The sequence below is a fragment of the Thamnophis sirtalis genome, unplaced genomic scaffold, assembly GCF_051295495.1.
Source record: "Thamnophis sirtalis isolate CommonGarterSnake01/CBP01778 unplaced genomic scaffold, rThaSir2_p1.2 scaffold_4, whole genome shotgun sequence".
Lineage (NCBI taxonomy): Eukaryota > Metazoa > Chordata > Lepidosauria > Squamata > Natricidae > Thamnophis > Thamnophis sirtalis.
The window spans coordinates 122,172,653-122,185,085 of NW_028261384.1; the positions used below are offsets into that span (position 1 = coordinate 122,172,653).

General features: G+C 43.9%; 1 protein-coding gene across 1 annotated transcript in view; it reads left to right on the top strand.

Annotated features, from left to right (window-relative positions):
* The window catches only part of ITGAL (integrin subunit alpha L), an 88,033-nt gene that overhangs the window by 21,204 nt on the left and 54,396 nt on the right, over positions 1-12,433 (top strand). Inside the window, exon 2 of the mRNA XM_087714046.1 lies at positions 3,082-3,199. Coding sequence (XP_087570172.1) covers positions 3,082-3,199 — 118 coding nt within the window. The remainder of the gene's footprint in view (positions 1-3,081; positions 3,200-12,433) is intronic.

Consider the following 12,433-nt stretch of genomic DNA (forward strand, 5'->3'; position numbering starts at 1 on the left):
GAGTTTTCCAGCAGACATGGTAGAGACCATTTTCTCCATGATGGAAATTCCTACTTTGTGCTGCCTTCTTGGCTTTTGGACTCTTTTCCTTCCATGTAGGGCTTCAATATTTTCATGCTTTCCTTTCTCTGACGTTATGATAAATTAGGAATGGAACCTTGCCAGTTTTGCAGCTTAATTTTGATTATGGCTGTGAGACTAGAAAAAGTGCAGAGAAGAGCAACCAGGATTATTAGGAGACTGGAGACTAAAACATATGAAGAATGATTATAGGAACTGAACGTAGCTAATCTAGGGAAGAGAAGGACCAGGGGAGACATGATAGCAATGTTCCAATATTTGAGGGGCTGCCACAGAGAGGGGGGGGGGGGCTCAAGCCATTTTCCAGAGTACCTGAAGGCCAGGCAAGGAATAACGGATGGAAACTGATCAAGGGTAGATTCAACCTAGAAATAAGGAGAAAATTTCTGACAGTGAGAGCAATCAACCAATGGAACAGAGGTTGCCTTCGGAGGTTGTGGGAGCTTCATCACTGAAAACTTTCAAGAAGAGATTGGACTGCCATTTGTCAAAAATGGTGTAGGGTTTCCTGCTTGTCCGGGGGTTTGGACTAGATGACCTATAAAGTCCCTTCCAACTCTGTTAATCTGAAATCTAATCTGTGATGGCCAAATAAAACTAACCATGAATGGTCGGGAGTTGGGACAGTGGAGTGATAGTTGCATGCTGATCTTCATACTCAGCTTTTGATTACCAGGGAGCTGTGTGAATAATCTCATGTGCCATCCTTGATTTTAACTTTGGTCCTAGTGAGGACACTGGTGGCTTGATCTAAAAGCATTCTGAGTGTTTGGAGGAAAAAAATGGTAGTGTAGAAATCTACACTACGTAATCCTTGAGGGGTTTTTTTTGTGTGTGCATTAGCAAGATAGTATATTTTAAAATTTCTTTTGATAGTGAGGGAATATATAATTGCACTTAGATCAGCATTTCTTTTGCCACTATTAGGCCAATGTGGTCAGTGATTTTCCACTCTCCCTGAGAAATAACAGAAAGGGAAATCCCTTTTCGATGATCTTACGAAAATTCTGGTATCTGTTTTAAATAAGAACCACCCACATTGAGTTAACTTTTCAGATGAAGCCTCTTCATATGCTTGAATAGATTCTGAAATTAATAGTTGCCTTTCTTTAGTATTCATTGTGGCTGAGGTGGTATCCAGCAGATTCTGAACAGTTCTGGAGAACCAGTAGCGGAAATTTTGAGTAGTTCGGGGAACTGATAAATACCACCTCTGATTGCTCCTGCCCCATCTATTCTCGGCCTCCCGAGTCCCAGCTGATCCGGAGGAAATGGAGATTTTCCAGCAACCTTCCCCTGGAGTGGGGAGGGAATGGAGATTTTGCAGTATCCTTCCCCTGGAGTGGGGAGGGAATGGAGATTTTACAGTATCCTTCCCCTGGAGTGGGGAATGAATAGAGATTTTACAGTATCCTTTCCCTGGAGTGGGGAATGAATAGAGATTTTACAGTATCCTTTCCCTGGAGTGGGGAGGGAATGGAAATTTTACAGTATCCTTCCCCTGAAGTGGGGAGGAAATGGAGATTTTGCAGTATTCTTCCCCTGGAGTTGGGAGGGAATGGAGATTTTGCAGTATCCTTCCCCTACCATACCCACCAAGCCATGCCACGCCCACCAAGCCATGAGCAAATTTCATTAGGTTTTGTTTTTTTTAAATCAATTTCTTCTCTGCTCCAGATAAATAAGAAATAATTCAGCAGGCAGGGAAATTTTCCCAATAAATACCCTATTAGTACCATCTTATAAAGCCTTAGTAAGGCCACACCTGGAATACTGTATCCAGTTTTGAGCAACTAAAATGATTAAAGGCCCAGAGATTAAAACATCTGAAGAACAATTGCAGGTTTGGCTAGTCTAGAGAAAAGAAGAGCTAGGGTGGCCATGATAACAGTATTCCAGCATTTGAGGGGCTGCCACAAAGAAGAGGGGCTCCACTTATTTTCCAAAGCATCAGAAAGCAAGACAAGTAATAAATGGAATGGAAGAAAACTAATCAGGGAGAGAAGCAAGCTGGAATTAAGGAGAAATTTCCCAACCGTGAGAACAATTAACTAGTGCAGTGATGGGCAACCTTTTTGGCGTGGTGTGTCAAAAATCGGCAAAAAATCGAGCATAACTCGCGTTGTGTGTCACTTCGACAAAAACATAAGACTCTCTGTGCCGGCCTGACTGGAGAGAGGCGCGCACTGTTCCCGGGCTCCTCTCCTGCGGGTCCTCCCTCGCCGCGCTGATGACGTGTGTGCGCACGGCACGCACGCCTTACCAGCAGCCCCTGCGCTCAGAAAGGGGCGGCGGCGATACAGTAAGTGAGTGTGGGCAGGGGAGATCACACGTCCCCCCCCATTCCTCCAGCACAGATTCTTTCATCCTCGGCGGCCGTGCAGGAGCCGAGGATGAATCGCATGAAATCCTGTGCGTGTCACCCCAAATGGCTACGCGTGTCAGCACTGACACGCGTGTCATAGGTTCGCCATCACTGAACTAGTGGAATGGTTTGCCTTCAGAAAGGTTGTAGGGTGTTTATCACTGGAGGTTTTTAAGAAGAGACTGGACAGCCACTTGTTTGAAATGGTATAGGATCTTCTGCTTGGGCAGGGGGTTGGACTAGGAGACCTCCAAGGTTCCTTCCACCTCTATTCTGATTGCCTGATTGAGTTGCAAATAATAGCCTGTTTTTGGCAATCGGGCCACATTTATATCATTTGAGGCATCCCATAAGTGCATGATCTCAATGATAGTTTTGACAAAAACCAGCAGTTACTTCCAGTTTTCTGCAAAAACCACGTGCCATTCCTAACCATTGCTTCACTTAATGACTACGGCATTTGCTTAATGATCAATGCAAAAGTGTTTGTAAAATCGGGGCAGGGTTTACAACCGTCCCGACTTATGGCTGTGATGGGCGGGCTTTATTATGGTTGTATGTCGAGGATTGCCTGTACTTGATGTATTTTTGTTTCTCTACCCTGAATAAAGGCGACCCCCTCTTCTTTTTTACAGGCCCCTCACGATCTTTGGGGTACAACATCGATCCTTCTCCAGCGATTCTCTTCTCATCGAACCACAGCAAGCACTTTGGCTATCAGCTCCTCCAACTTGGAAAAGGCTCTGAAGCAAGGTAGGCCACCATCCTTCTTCCCACACTCGATATATCACAGTCCTCCACTTACGACCCTTTGTTTAATGACCGCTCGAATTCGCAGTGGCGCTGAAAAAGTGACTTACAAATGGTCCTTGCCTTGCACTTGTGACTGTCCCTGGGCAGGTAGTCCTCGACTTACAACAGTTCATTTAGTGACCATTCAAAGTTACAACGGCACCGAAAAAAGTGATTTATGACCATTGGTCACACTTCAGCATCCCCATGGTCATGTGATCAAAATCCGAATGCTTGTCAACTGACTCATATTTACGATGGTTATGTTATCCTGGAGTCTTGTGATTCCCCTATGACAGTGATGGCCTAACCCTCACCCTAACCCTAACCCCTTTTGTTGTTACATACTGAAAGCATGCTTGCATGTGCAACAGCGCACACGCATCCATAATGCAGTGTGCGCAGGGGGGCCTACATACCCTAGCCCCTGCAAATGGGTGTGCACCAATGGTGGGTTTCAAATTTTTTTAGAACCTCTTCTGTGAGTGTGGCCTGCTTTGTGGGAGTGGCTTGCCAGCCATGTGACCAGGTGGGCATGGCCAACTTATAAAATGTAATGAAACTCACTTAACAACGCTCTTGCTTAGCAAGCAAAATGTTGGCTCAGAAACTGGCATTTGAAGGACACAGGTCTTAAAGCTGTCAAGTTACAAGACGCTTGCACCCCTAACCCTTTAGAAAAAAAAACCCCAGGGGTGTTGAAACTTGACAGCTTTAAGACTTTAAGGTTTAGGGAGGACTCTTAGAGGTGAGTGGGGCGATTGGTGAACCAGCCAATCAGTGAGCGGCGGGCGGGGCAAGAGTGTGGTGCGGGTGGGCAGAGGGAGGGAGCTGGAACCGGTTCTAAACGGCACGGTAGATTTGTGGAACCTCTTCTATAGAAGAGGTTAGAACTGGCAGGAACCCACCCCTGGTGTGCATACATACGCGACCCCCACACATGCATGTGCATATGCGCAACCCCCCAAGGACATGCACCCCACCCCACCCCTCAGCCATTTTTTGCTTCCAGGAGGTGCAGGAGGCTTTACAGGCCCAAAATGGAGCACAGGAAGGCCCTTGCACTGTGCCCCTGTGCACAGTTTTGACTTCCAAGTTGGTGCAGGAGGGCAAAACGGGGTTCCAGAGCCAAAAGGGGGCAGGGGGCCATGAGGCCCCAAAATGCAATGCACGCCCCTCCCTTGCCTGCGCCCCGTCCCCATGCATGTGCAGCTGAGACTTGAAGACCAGCTCACTGGCAGAAGGTGTACGCACATGTGTGGTGGAGCTGGGCTGGGGGACGGCTGGCGTGCCCGCAGAGAGGACTCCGTGGGCCACTTGTGGCACATATGCCATAGGTTTGCCATCATGGTCCTGTGACAAGCAAAATTAATGGGGAATCTAGATTCACTTAACAACCGGGTTACTCATTTAACACCTGCCGCGACTCAGTTAACAACAATGAACAAGAAAAGTTGTAAAATGAAGCAAAAGTCGCTTAGCAAATGTCTCGCTTAGCAACAAAAATTTGGGGCTCAGTTGTAAATCGAAGATTACTGTCATTACCTGATTGTGATTTGGGTACCTGGAAAACTGGCGGATGTTTATGCAGCTGGAAACATCCAAGAGTCACGTTCTTGCCATTTGCAGCCTTCGCAGATGGTTTCCAAGAAGCAAAATCAATGGAGAAGCCAGCAGAAAGTTGCAAGCCACCATCACACAATGTCTCGCTTAACATTGTAAAAGATTGTAAAATTGAGTGTTGTCATGTGATACTTCACTTAATAAACATGCCACTTAACAATTCTCTTTCCTAATTATGGTCATAAGTTGAGGGCTAGCTGTAAAGTCTTAAGTTTTGGAGGGAGAAATTGGATTGTCTGTTGGGATTCCTCTAATTAAGAACCATGATAGCACGGTGGCTAGAATGAGGTACTGCAGGCTACTTCTGCTGACTGTCGACTGTCAGCAGTTTGGCAGTTCGATCCTGACCGGCTCAAAGTGGTCTCAGCCTTCCATCCTTCCAAGGTTAGTAAAATGAGGAGCCAAATTGTTGGGGGCAATATACTGACTCTATAAACTGCTTAGAGAGGGCTGTAAAGTGGGTACATAAGTCTAAGTGCTATTGCTAATTATAGGGGTGAGGTGGAGGAAGCAGAATTGGCATCTTTTCAGTCAAGTTTTTAATGCTTTAATAGTTGTTAGACTCATCCTGCAAAGAAGGGAAACCCACACCGAGGTGTGTTTGCTGCTTAACACCAAACACTAAGAATACAAGAGGAGAGACAACATATGTAGAGTGTTACTTACAAGGGTGAGAATGCCCTAAACCAGAAGTAGAGATGGTTGAAGATAAGAAAAAAAATGTAGTAAAGTCCCTGCAATTCAGTATATAGATTGAGCCCTGGCTTTGTATTTGCTTGTCTTTCCTGATAAGTTTACAAATCAATAAAATTGCTCTAAAGCTTGCCCCACATAAAAATACAGTGAAGCTGTGATTCGTCAGCATCTTGGAATCTGACTCATTGTTGAATGCAGCAATTTCAAAATATCTGTTATTTCAGCCTCACAGTGTTGTTTTGTCACAACTCCATGTATTTGTGCAGTTGTAACTTCTGGATCATCTCTAAAGAGTATGTCTGACTAATCGACCCAATAAAAGCAGGCATCTTCAAGAACTTTAAAATCCCAAAAGCAAAACTTTATTGAGTACATCATTTTGGCACAGAAGAAAGCAAAACCAACTCTAAATTTCCCCACACATCTCTGTATAGTTAAAGATGGGTTTCATCCCCACCTCCCATGGAATGGGCCATATTGTCCAATTAGGAACCAGCATTTTGTTTTGATAACAGTCCACATCCTGGCAGACACTTGCAGAAGTGTCCTGGGGTCTCACGGTTGGAGATTGTAGCTGCCACATTCCATCTCACTCTTCCCTCCCCTTTCTTTGGCAAGATAAAAAGCAATAAAAGTCACAGGAACCTTAAGCATTTTTCAATCGCGACAAATACAGTCCTCAACTTGCGACCGTTCAGCGATTGTTATAATGACACTGAAAAAAGTGACACATGACCAGTCCTCAATCTTACAATCTTTGCAGCACCCCCACTAACACATCATCAAAGTTCAGATTCTTGGCAGCTAACATGGTTGCAGTTTCATTAGGTCATGTAATTGCCAATTGCAATCTTGCCAGACGGCTTCTGACAAACAAGGTCGATGGGAGAAGCCAGATTTGTTTAATGACCATATGATTCACTGTAGGTGCAGCTGATTTAACAATTGCCTTGCTTGCCAATGGAAATTCTACTTCTAATTGTGGTCGTAAGTCAAGGATTGCCTATAGACCATAGACCATCCAAGTTGCTATGAGGACATAGATTACCCTCCCAAAGGCATCTTGGTCTTTGTAGATTTGTAGCTGATGATCTGTAACTGGGTTGTCCTAGTTCCAATTTCCATCAGCTGTTTAAGCCCAGAAGAACTCTTAAGTTATGTACAGAATAGAATAACAGAAGGGACTTTGGAGGTCTTCTAGTCCAACTCCCTGCTTAGGCAGGAAAACCTAACCCTTTTCAGATAGATGGTTATCCAATCTCTTCTTAAAAACTTCCAGTGTTGGAGCATTTACAACTTCAGAGCATGACTTCATCAAAACTACAAGTTATCCTTGATTTACAAGCATTTGTTCAGCAAATGAAGTTACAACAACCCCTAAAAACTGACTTATGATCGATTTTCACACTTATGACCATTCCAGAATCCCCACGGTCACATGATCAAAATTCAGGCGCTTGGCAACTGGCATGTATTTAATGATGATTGCTGTGTCCCATGGTCACATGATTGCCATTTGTGACCTTCCCAACCAGTTCCCAACAAGCCAAGTCAATGGGGGGGAAGCCAGATTCACTTAATGACTGAATGATTCACTTAACAACTGTGGCGAGAAAGGCAACATGAAATGGGGACAAAATTCACTTAACAAATGTCTCTCTTAATAACAGAAATGTGGGGCTCAATTGTCATTGTAAATCGAGGAGTACCTGTAATTCCCAGAGCTGCTGTTACTAATTTGTCCAGATGTCTATTGACAATTAATTATATTGAGTGAGTGAGATTTCATTGGAACTGGATTTGTCCCATTCACATACTCACAGCCGGCAAGTACTAGTTGGCTGGACATCAGGTGCTTTATTCAGCAGTGGGTTTCAAAATTTTTAGCAAGGGGCTCTCTGCCCAGTTGATTGGTGGGCGTGGCCAGGTGGGTGTGGCAGGGGCGTTTTTGCCTTCCCCGTGCTCTGGAGGCTTTTCTCAAGCCTCCGGGAGGGTGAAAAACGGCCTCCTCAGTCTCTGGAGGCCTTCTGGTGGGCAGAAACAGGCCCGTTTTCGGCCTTCCCAAACTTTCTTAAGCCCATATTTCACCTTCCCTGAGCCTCCATGCGTGTCGTGCACTTACCTTCATCCAAAAGGGGCCTCATGGTGACTCCTGGGAGGGGTGGGGCAGGGTGGGCAGGGCCAGCCAGGAGTGGGATTTGAGGGCTCTCCGAACTGCACAGAATCTTAGCTTGCTACTTTCCCTAGCTGAGTTTGAACCCTGTTTGTTTCAGGGCATGTTTACTCTGTATTTATTTGTAGCTAGGAGGATAGTGGTTATTTCCAAGCAGGTTCCCTTTTTGTTGTTGTATCTCCTACCTTCTACCACTCTAGTTTTGAGGAAGTGAGAGTAAAGGCTAATAGTGGAATAGAGAAGGAAGTAAAATGGATACCTTTTATCTTAAGGGAAGGGTTCCCCCTTAGAGCAATAGGAATTCAGATGGTGTAACTTCCCCATTGAAGAACATTCTCACAATGCACCGGCTTCTAGGCTCTTCCACCAAGTAGACTTAAGTGCTGCCATCTGGTACAAGAGTTGGCAGGAAACTAGGCTGGCTTAAAGAAGCGTTGACTGCATTTCCGGTTCCAGGGGGAGAGAATTCAATTCTTGCATACAGCTTGTCTGCCTGGAATCCACACTGTATATCGGACATTAATACAATTGAGCAAATGCAGAAGTATTTCACAAGAAGAGTATTCCACTCTTCTGCTCATAATAGAATACCTTAGGCCACCAGGCTCGAAATTTTGGCCTTGGACAATCTGGATGTCTGCGGTCGGACCTAAGCATAGTACACAAACTTGTCTGCTACAATGTCTTATCTGTCAACAACTTCAGCTTCAACCTCAACAACACACGGGCAAATAATAGATACAAACTCAAGATAAACCGCTCCAAACTCGATTGCAGAAAATACGACTTCAGTAACAGAGTGGTCAGGACGTGGAATGCTCTACCTGACTCCATTGTTACATCCTCAAACCCCCACAGCTTCAACTTTAAACTGTCTACTGTGAACCTCACCCCATTCCTAAGTGCGCATAAGTGCACCAGCGTGCCTTCTGTCCCTGCCCTACTGTCCCCATCAGGGGTGGGTTTCAACCGGTTCGCGGCGGTCTCTGCGAACCAGTTGGTCGCCAAACCCGGAAGTAAGTAACTTCCGGGAACGGCGAAGGGCGCGCCCGCCTGCCCACGGTCCTTACCCAGTTTTGACGGGTTCTGCGCTTCTACGCATGCGCAGGACGCATAGAGCGCCTGCGCGATCGTCCAGGAGCAGCTGGAACGTCGTGCAGACGCTAGTACGCATGCGTGCACCGCGCGCGTGCACGAGGATGCCGCCAGCCCCGTTCCAACCGAACCGGTTGGAACGGGGCGAGAAACCCACCCCTGGTCCCCATGTATTTGTAATCATTTCCTTTATTCATGTTCATGTCCATACTTAAAACTGCTATCTTGTACATGTTTGACTAAATCCACAGTGGGAGGATCCTGACTCCCTCACTGCCTAAAGATGAACAACCTTAAAAGTCATTGGTCAGGAATGAGGAAGAAGATGCCCACAGAAACTCTGGGGATGGGGGGTGGAAGGAACTGTCACCCTCTCTAATATTAGCCTGGAACTATTTGCTGCGAACTAAAATAGAAAAACACCACTTTTGACAATAAAAGGCAAAGACAGCCGTTGCTTTGGGCTGAGGTTGGATTAAAGATGCATCAAATGGTTATGTCTTGGTCATGTGAAGAAGCCCGTTTGTTGAGAAAATAGCTCTATGTAGAAAGTTAAAGCTGAGGTTTGGTACATTTTAACAAAATAACAGAATTGGAAGGGACCTTTGAGGTCTTCTAGTCCAACCCTCTGCTTGAGCAGGAGACCCTGTATCATTCTGGACCTCCAGTGATGGGGCACCCACAGCTTCTGGAGTCAAGCTGTTCTGCTGATTAATTGTTCAATTAATTTATTTTGTTGATTAATTTTGTTACAGGGTCTTTGTCCACTCCAATCTCAATGTTGCTCCTTGGTGTTATCAGGCGATCATCTGTGTACAGCAGCTGAGTCGATTTTTCTGCTGGCTCATTTGCTGTATCCAGAAACATAAACAGTTCTGTTTCAAGCGGTGAAGTTGTATTATATGTTTGGAAGTAAATACGACAGCTGGATACAACATTAAGGCCAAGATAAACTGTATTCAGAGGTGATATTAAGGTGGTTTGGACCGGTTCACCCAAACCAGTAACGGAAAGCGCCGGTGGACCTGCCCACCCACTCTGGCCATCCTATTCAGGCACGGGGTTTTTTTTGTTATAAAGTTTTTTTTATTTTTTCCATTTTCATAACATATAATCACATGTATACTATTACATAGCCAACATCGTATTGTATTATTAAATGTTTACATCAATTCATCTTACCATCAACTCCCAAAAACCATTTTTGGCTCTTCTGCTCTCCATACACCCAGGGCTGGATTTAGATGAAAAGAGGCCCTAGGCTATTCCACTTATGAGGCCCTTTCACCTCCCATTTTTAAATTTGTAAATTACATGAGAGACAATAAAATACATCATTACTGTGATATATCAATATATATCAATATATATAGCTGGCCTCCCGACGGAGGGCGGCTCTGCTCTGCGGCAAAGGCAGCGAGGCCAGCCACCTCCCCTGCTGCGCTCAGCTGCCCAGCTCGGCCCCCTCGCCCTCACCTGCCTGGCCGCTGGTGGGCTCCATGTCGACGGGGTGGCTACTGGGAGCGGCCGCGCCTCTTGCCCGACCACGGGGCCAGGAACGTGGGTGGGCTCCCCAACTGCTGCAGTGCTGGAACAATCTTAACCAATACATTTTTATGTTTGTTTATTAGTCGTATGCGTAGAATTTCTCCTTATTTTCGGTTCAGTGTTTTAGTGTTCACTGTTTTTAGAATAGTGTAATTTTAATTTTGCTAACAATTTGAATGTAGGCCCCTCTTGATCTTGAGGCCCTAGGCTGAAGCCTAGTTAGCCTATAGGAAAATCCAGCCCTGCATACACCATATTTGTACCTTATTCATCACTTTCTTCTCCCTTTCTCCTCCCCCTCCCTCCTTTCTTCCCTCTGTCATCCTTCTCTCCTTCCCCTTTCTCTCTCCTTCTCCTCTCTCCCCTTTCCACTCCTCATTTCTCTCTTCCTCTTCCCCCCACTTGCCCTCTCTCCTATTCTTCTCTTCTTCCTGCTCTCTCCTCTACTTCACACTCTTCATCTCATTTACTTGGTGTATTTCAGCTTCTGAGCGAGCTCCATTTTATATCGATGGTATTTATAATTCCTTTCCAATATACATATTTAATTTTAACATGTATTCTCCTTTAAAAAAAAATAAAACAAAAAAGTATACATATATAGTCATTGTACTTTTAAAACCCTCTTCCCCCCACCCCAGCCTAATTTTGGCTGATATGTAGACCTGGTTACAATTCCCAGCTATTCTCATCATCTATATAATTATATAATTATATATCCCTATATGCCCCCAGTTAGTGATTCTGTCTTTAAATCTCAATAGTTTTCCATTGTAGGTGTATTTCATGTTCCCTCTCCATTTTCCATATCTTAGAGTAGATTACCCTTAATTATCTATAAATGGCAATCCTCGCTGTTCAATGTTTATTACAATTCCCTTAGTCTATTATATAGAATAACAGCGGTAAACATCTCACTTTATTGATCATCTTAAAAATTCTATATATGTCCATGTTTCATATATTTTAACTCATGTTTAGTTGTCCTTCTATTGTCATATTCAGTCAATTCACAATTAAGTTTAATTATCATGTATAAAAGTGCATCACAAACCTCTGCTTTACAACTTCCCCATATCAGTATCATATTTATTCATATTCCATATATTTTAACCTTTGTTTAATTATCTTTCCCTTATTATATTCAACCAATTTGCAATTCCATTTTATTGTCATTTTTAGGAATAAAACCCTTATCTTAGCTTTATATTTTCCCATATAAAAGTTTCTAGTTGTCTAATTTTTTTCTAGTAAGTCTTTTGTCCCACTTCCTGTTCTTGTCTTCTCCCTTTTCTTTGTTTTGACACATCCATTCTCTTTAATTTTCCCCAGGTCAACATCAAAAGGATATTTTGTATTTATCTTTGTTGGGGCATAATCTTTTCTTATGCCACTAACAACCTCCAAAACCACTTTTGTCTGCTTTTTATTCCCTTTTGTTGGGACACTTGACCTTTTTACAATTTTCCCTGCACCACTGCCAGGACCAATGGAGTTTTTTGTCTGCTTTTTATTTCTCTCCATTTCTACCCCTTTTTGACCCCCTTCTGCTTTGATTTCTTCTTTAGATATCTGCTTCTCTGGGTTCAGAATTCTATTTAGGCTTGATTTTAATGATTTATGCATATTTTTTATAATTTCACTTAGTTCTTCAAATTCCCAGCTTTCCATGATGTCCAGTTCCAAAGTTACAGTTACTTACACAGTTATTATTTCAGAGTTCTGGTTCACCTTAAATTTATCTACTTCAGCTGCTGTAGGGAAAAGCAATGGGGGCCATTTGGTCTTTTGTTCTTCATTAATGTCCAGTTCCAAAATTGAAGTTAGTTATAAAAGTCTTATTTTAAGGGTCTGGTCCACTTTAAATTTCAACTACTGTGAGACTGGAAGAGAAGCCGGGGCCATCTTATTCTTTTGTAGAGAAAAAAAAAAAAGACAAAAGAGCGGGGGGGAACCCTCGCATTTCCCAGTTCTTGACTCTGTAATAATTCTTTCCCCTGTCACCTTGTGCTTCCGGTCAGCCATAGCTGTTCAAAACATATCAATTGGAACAAACTTAC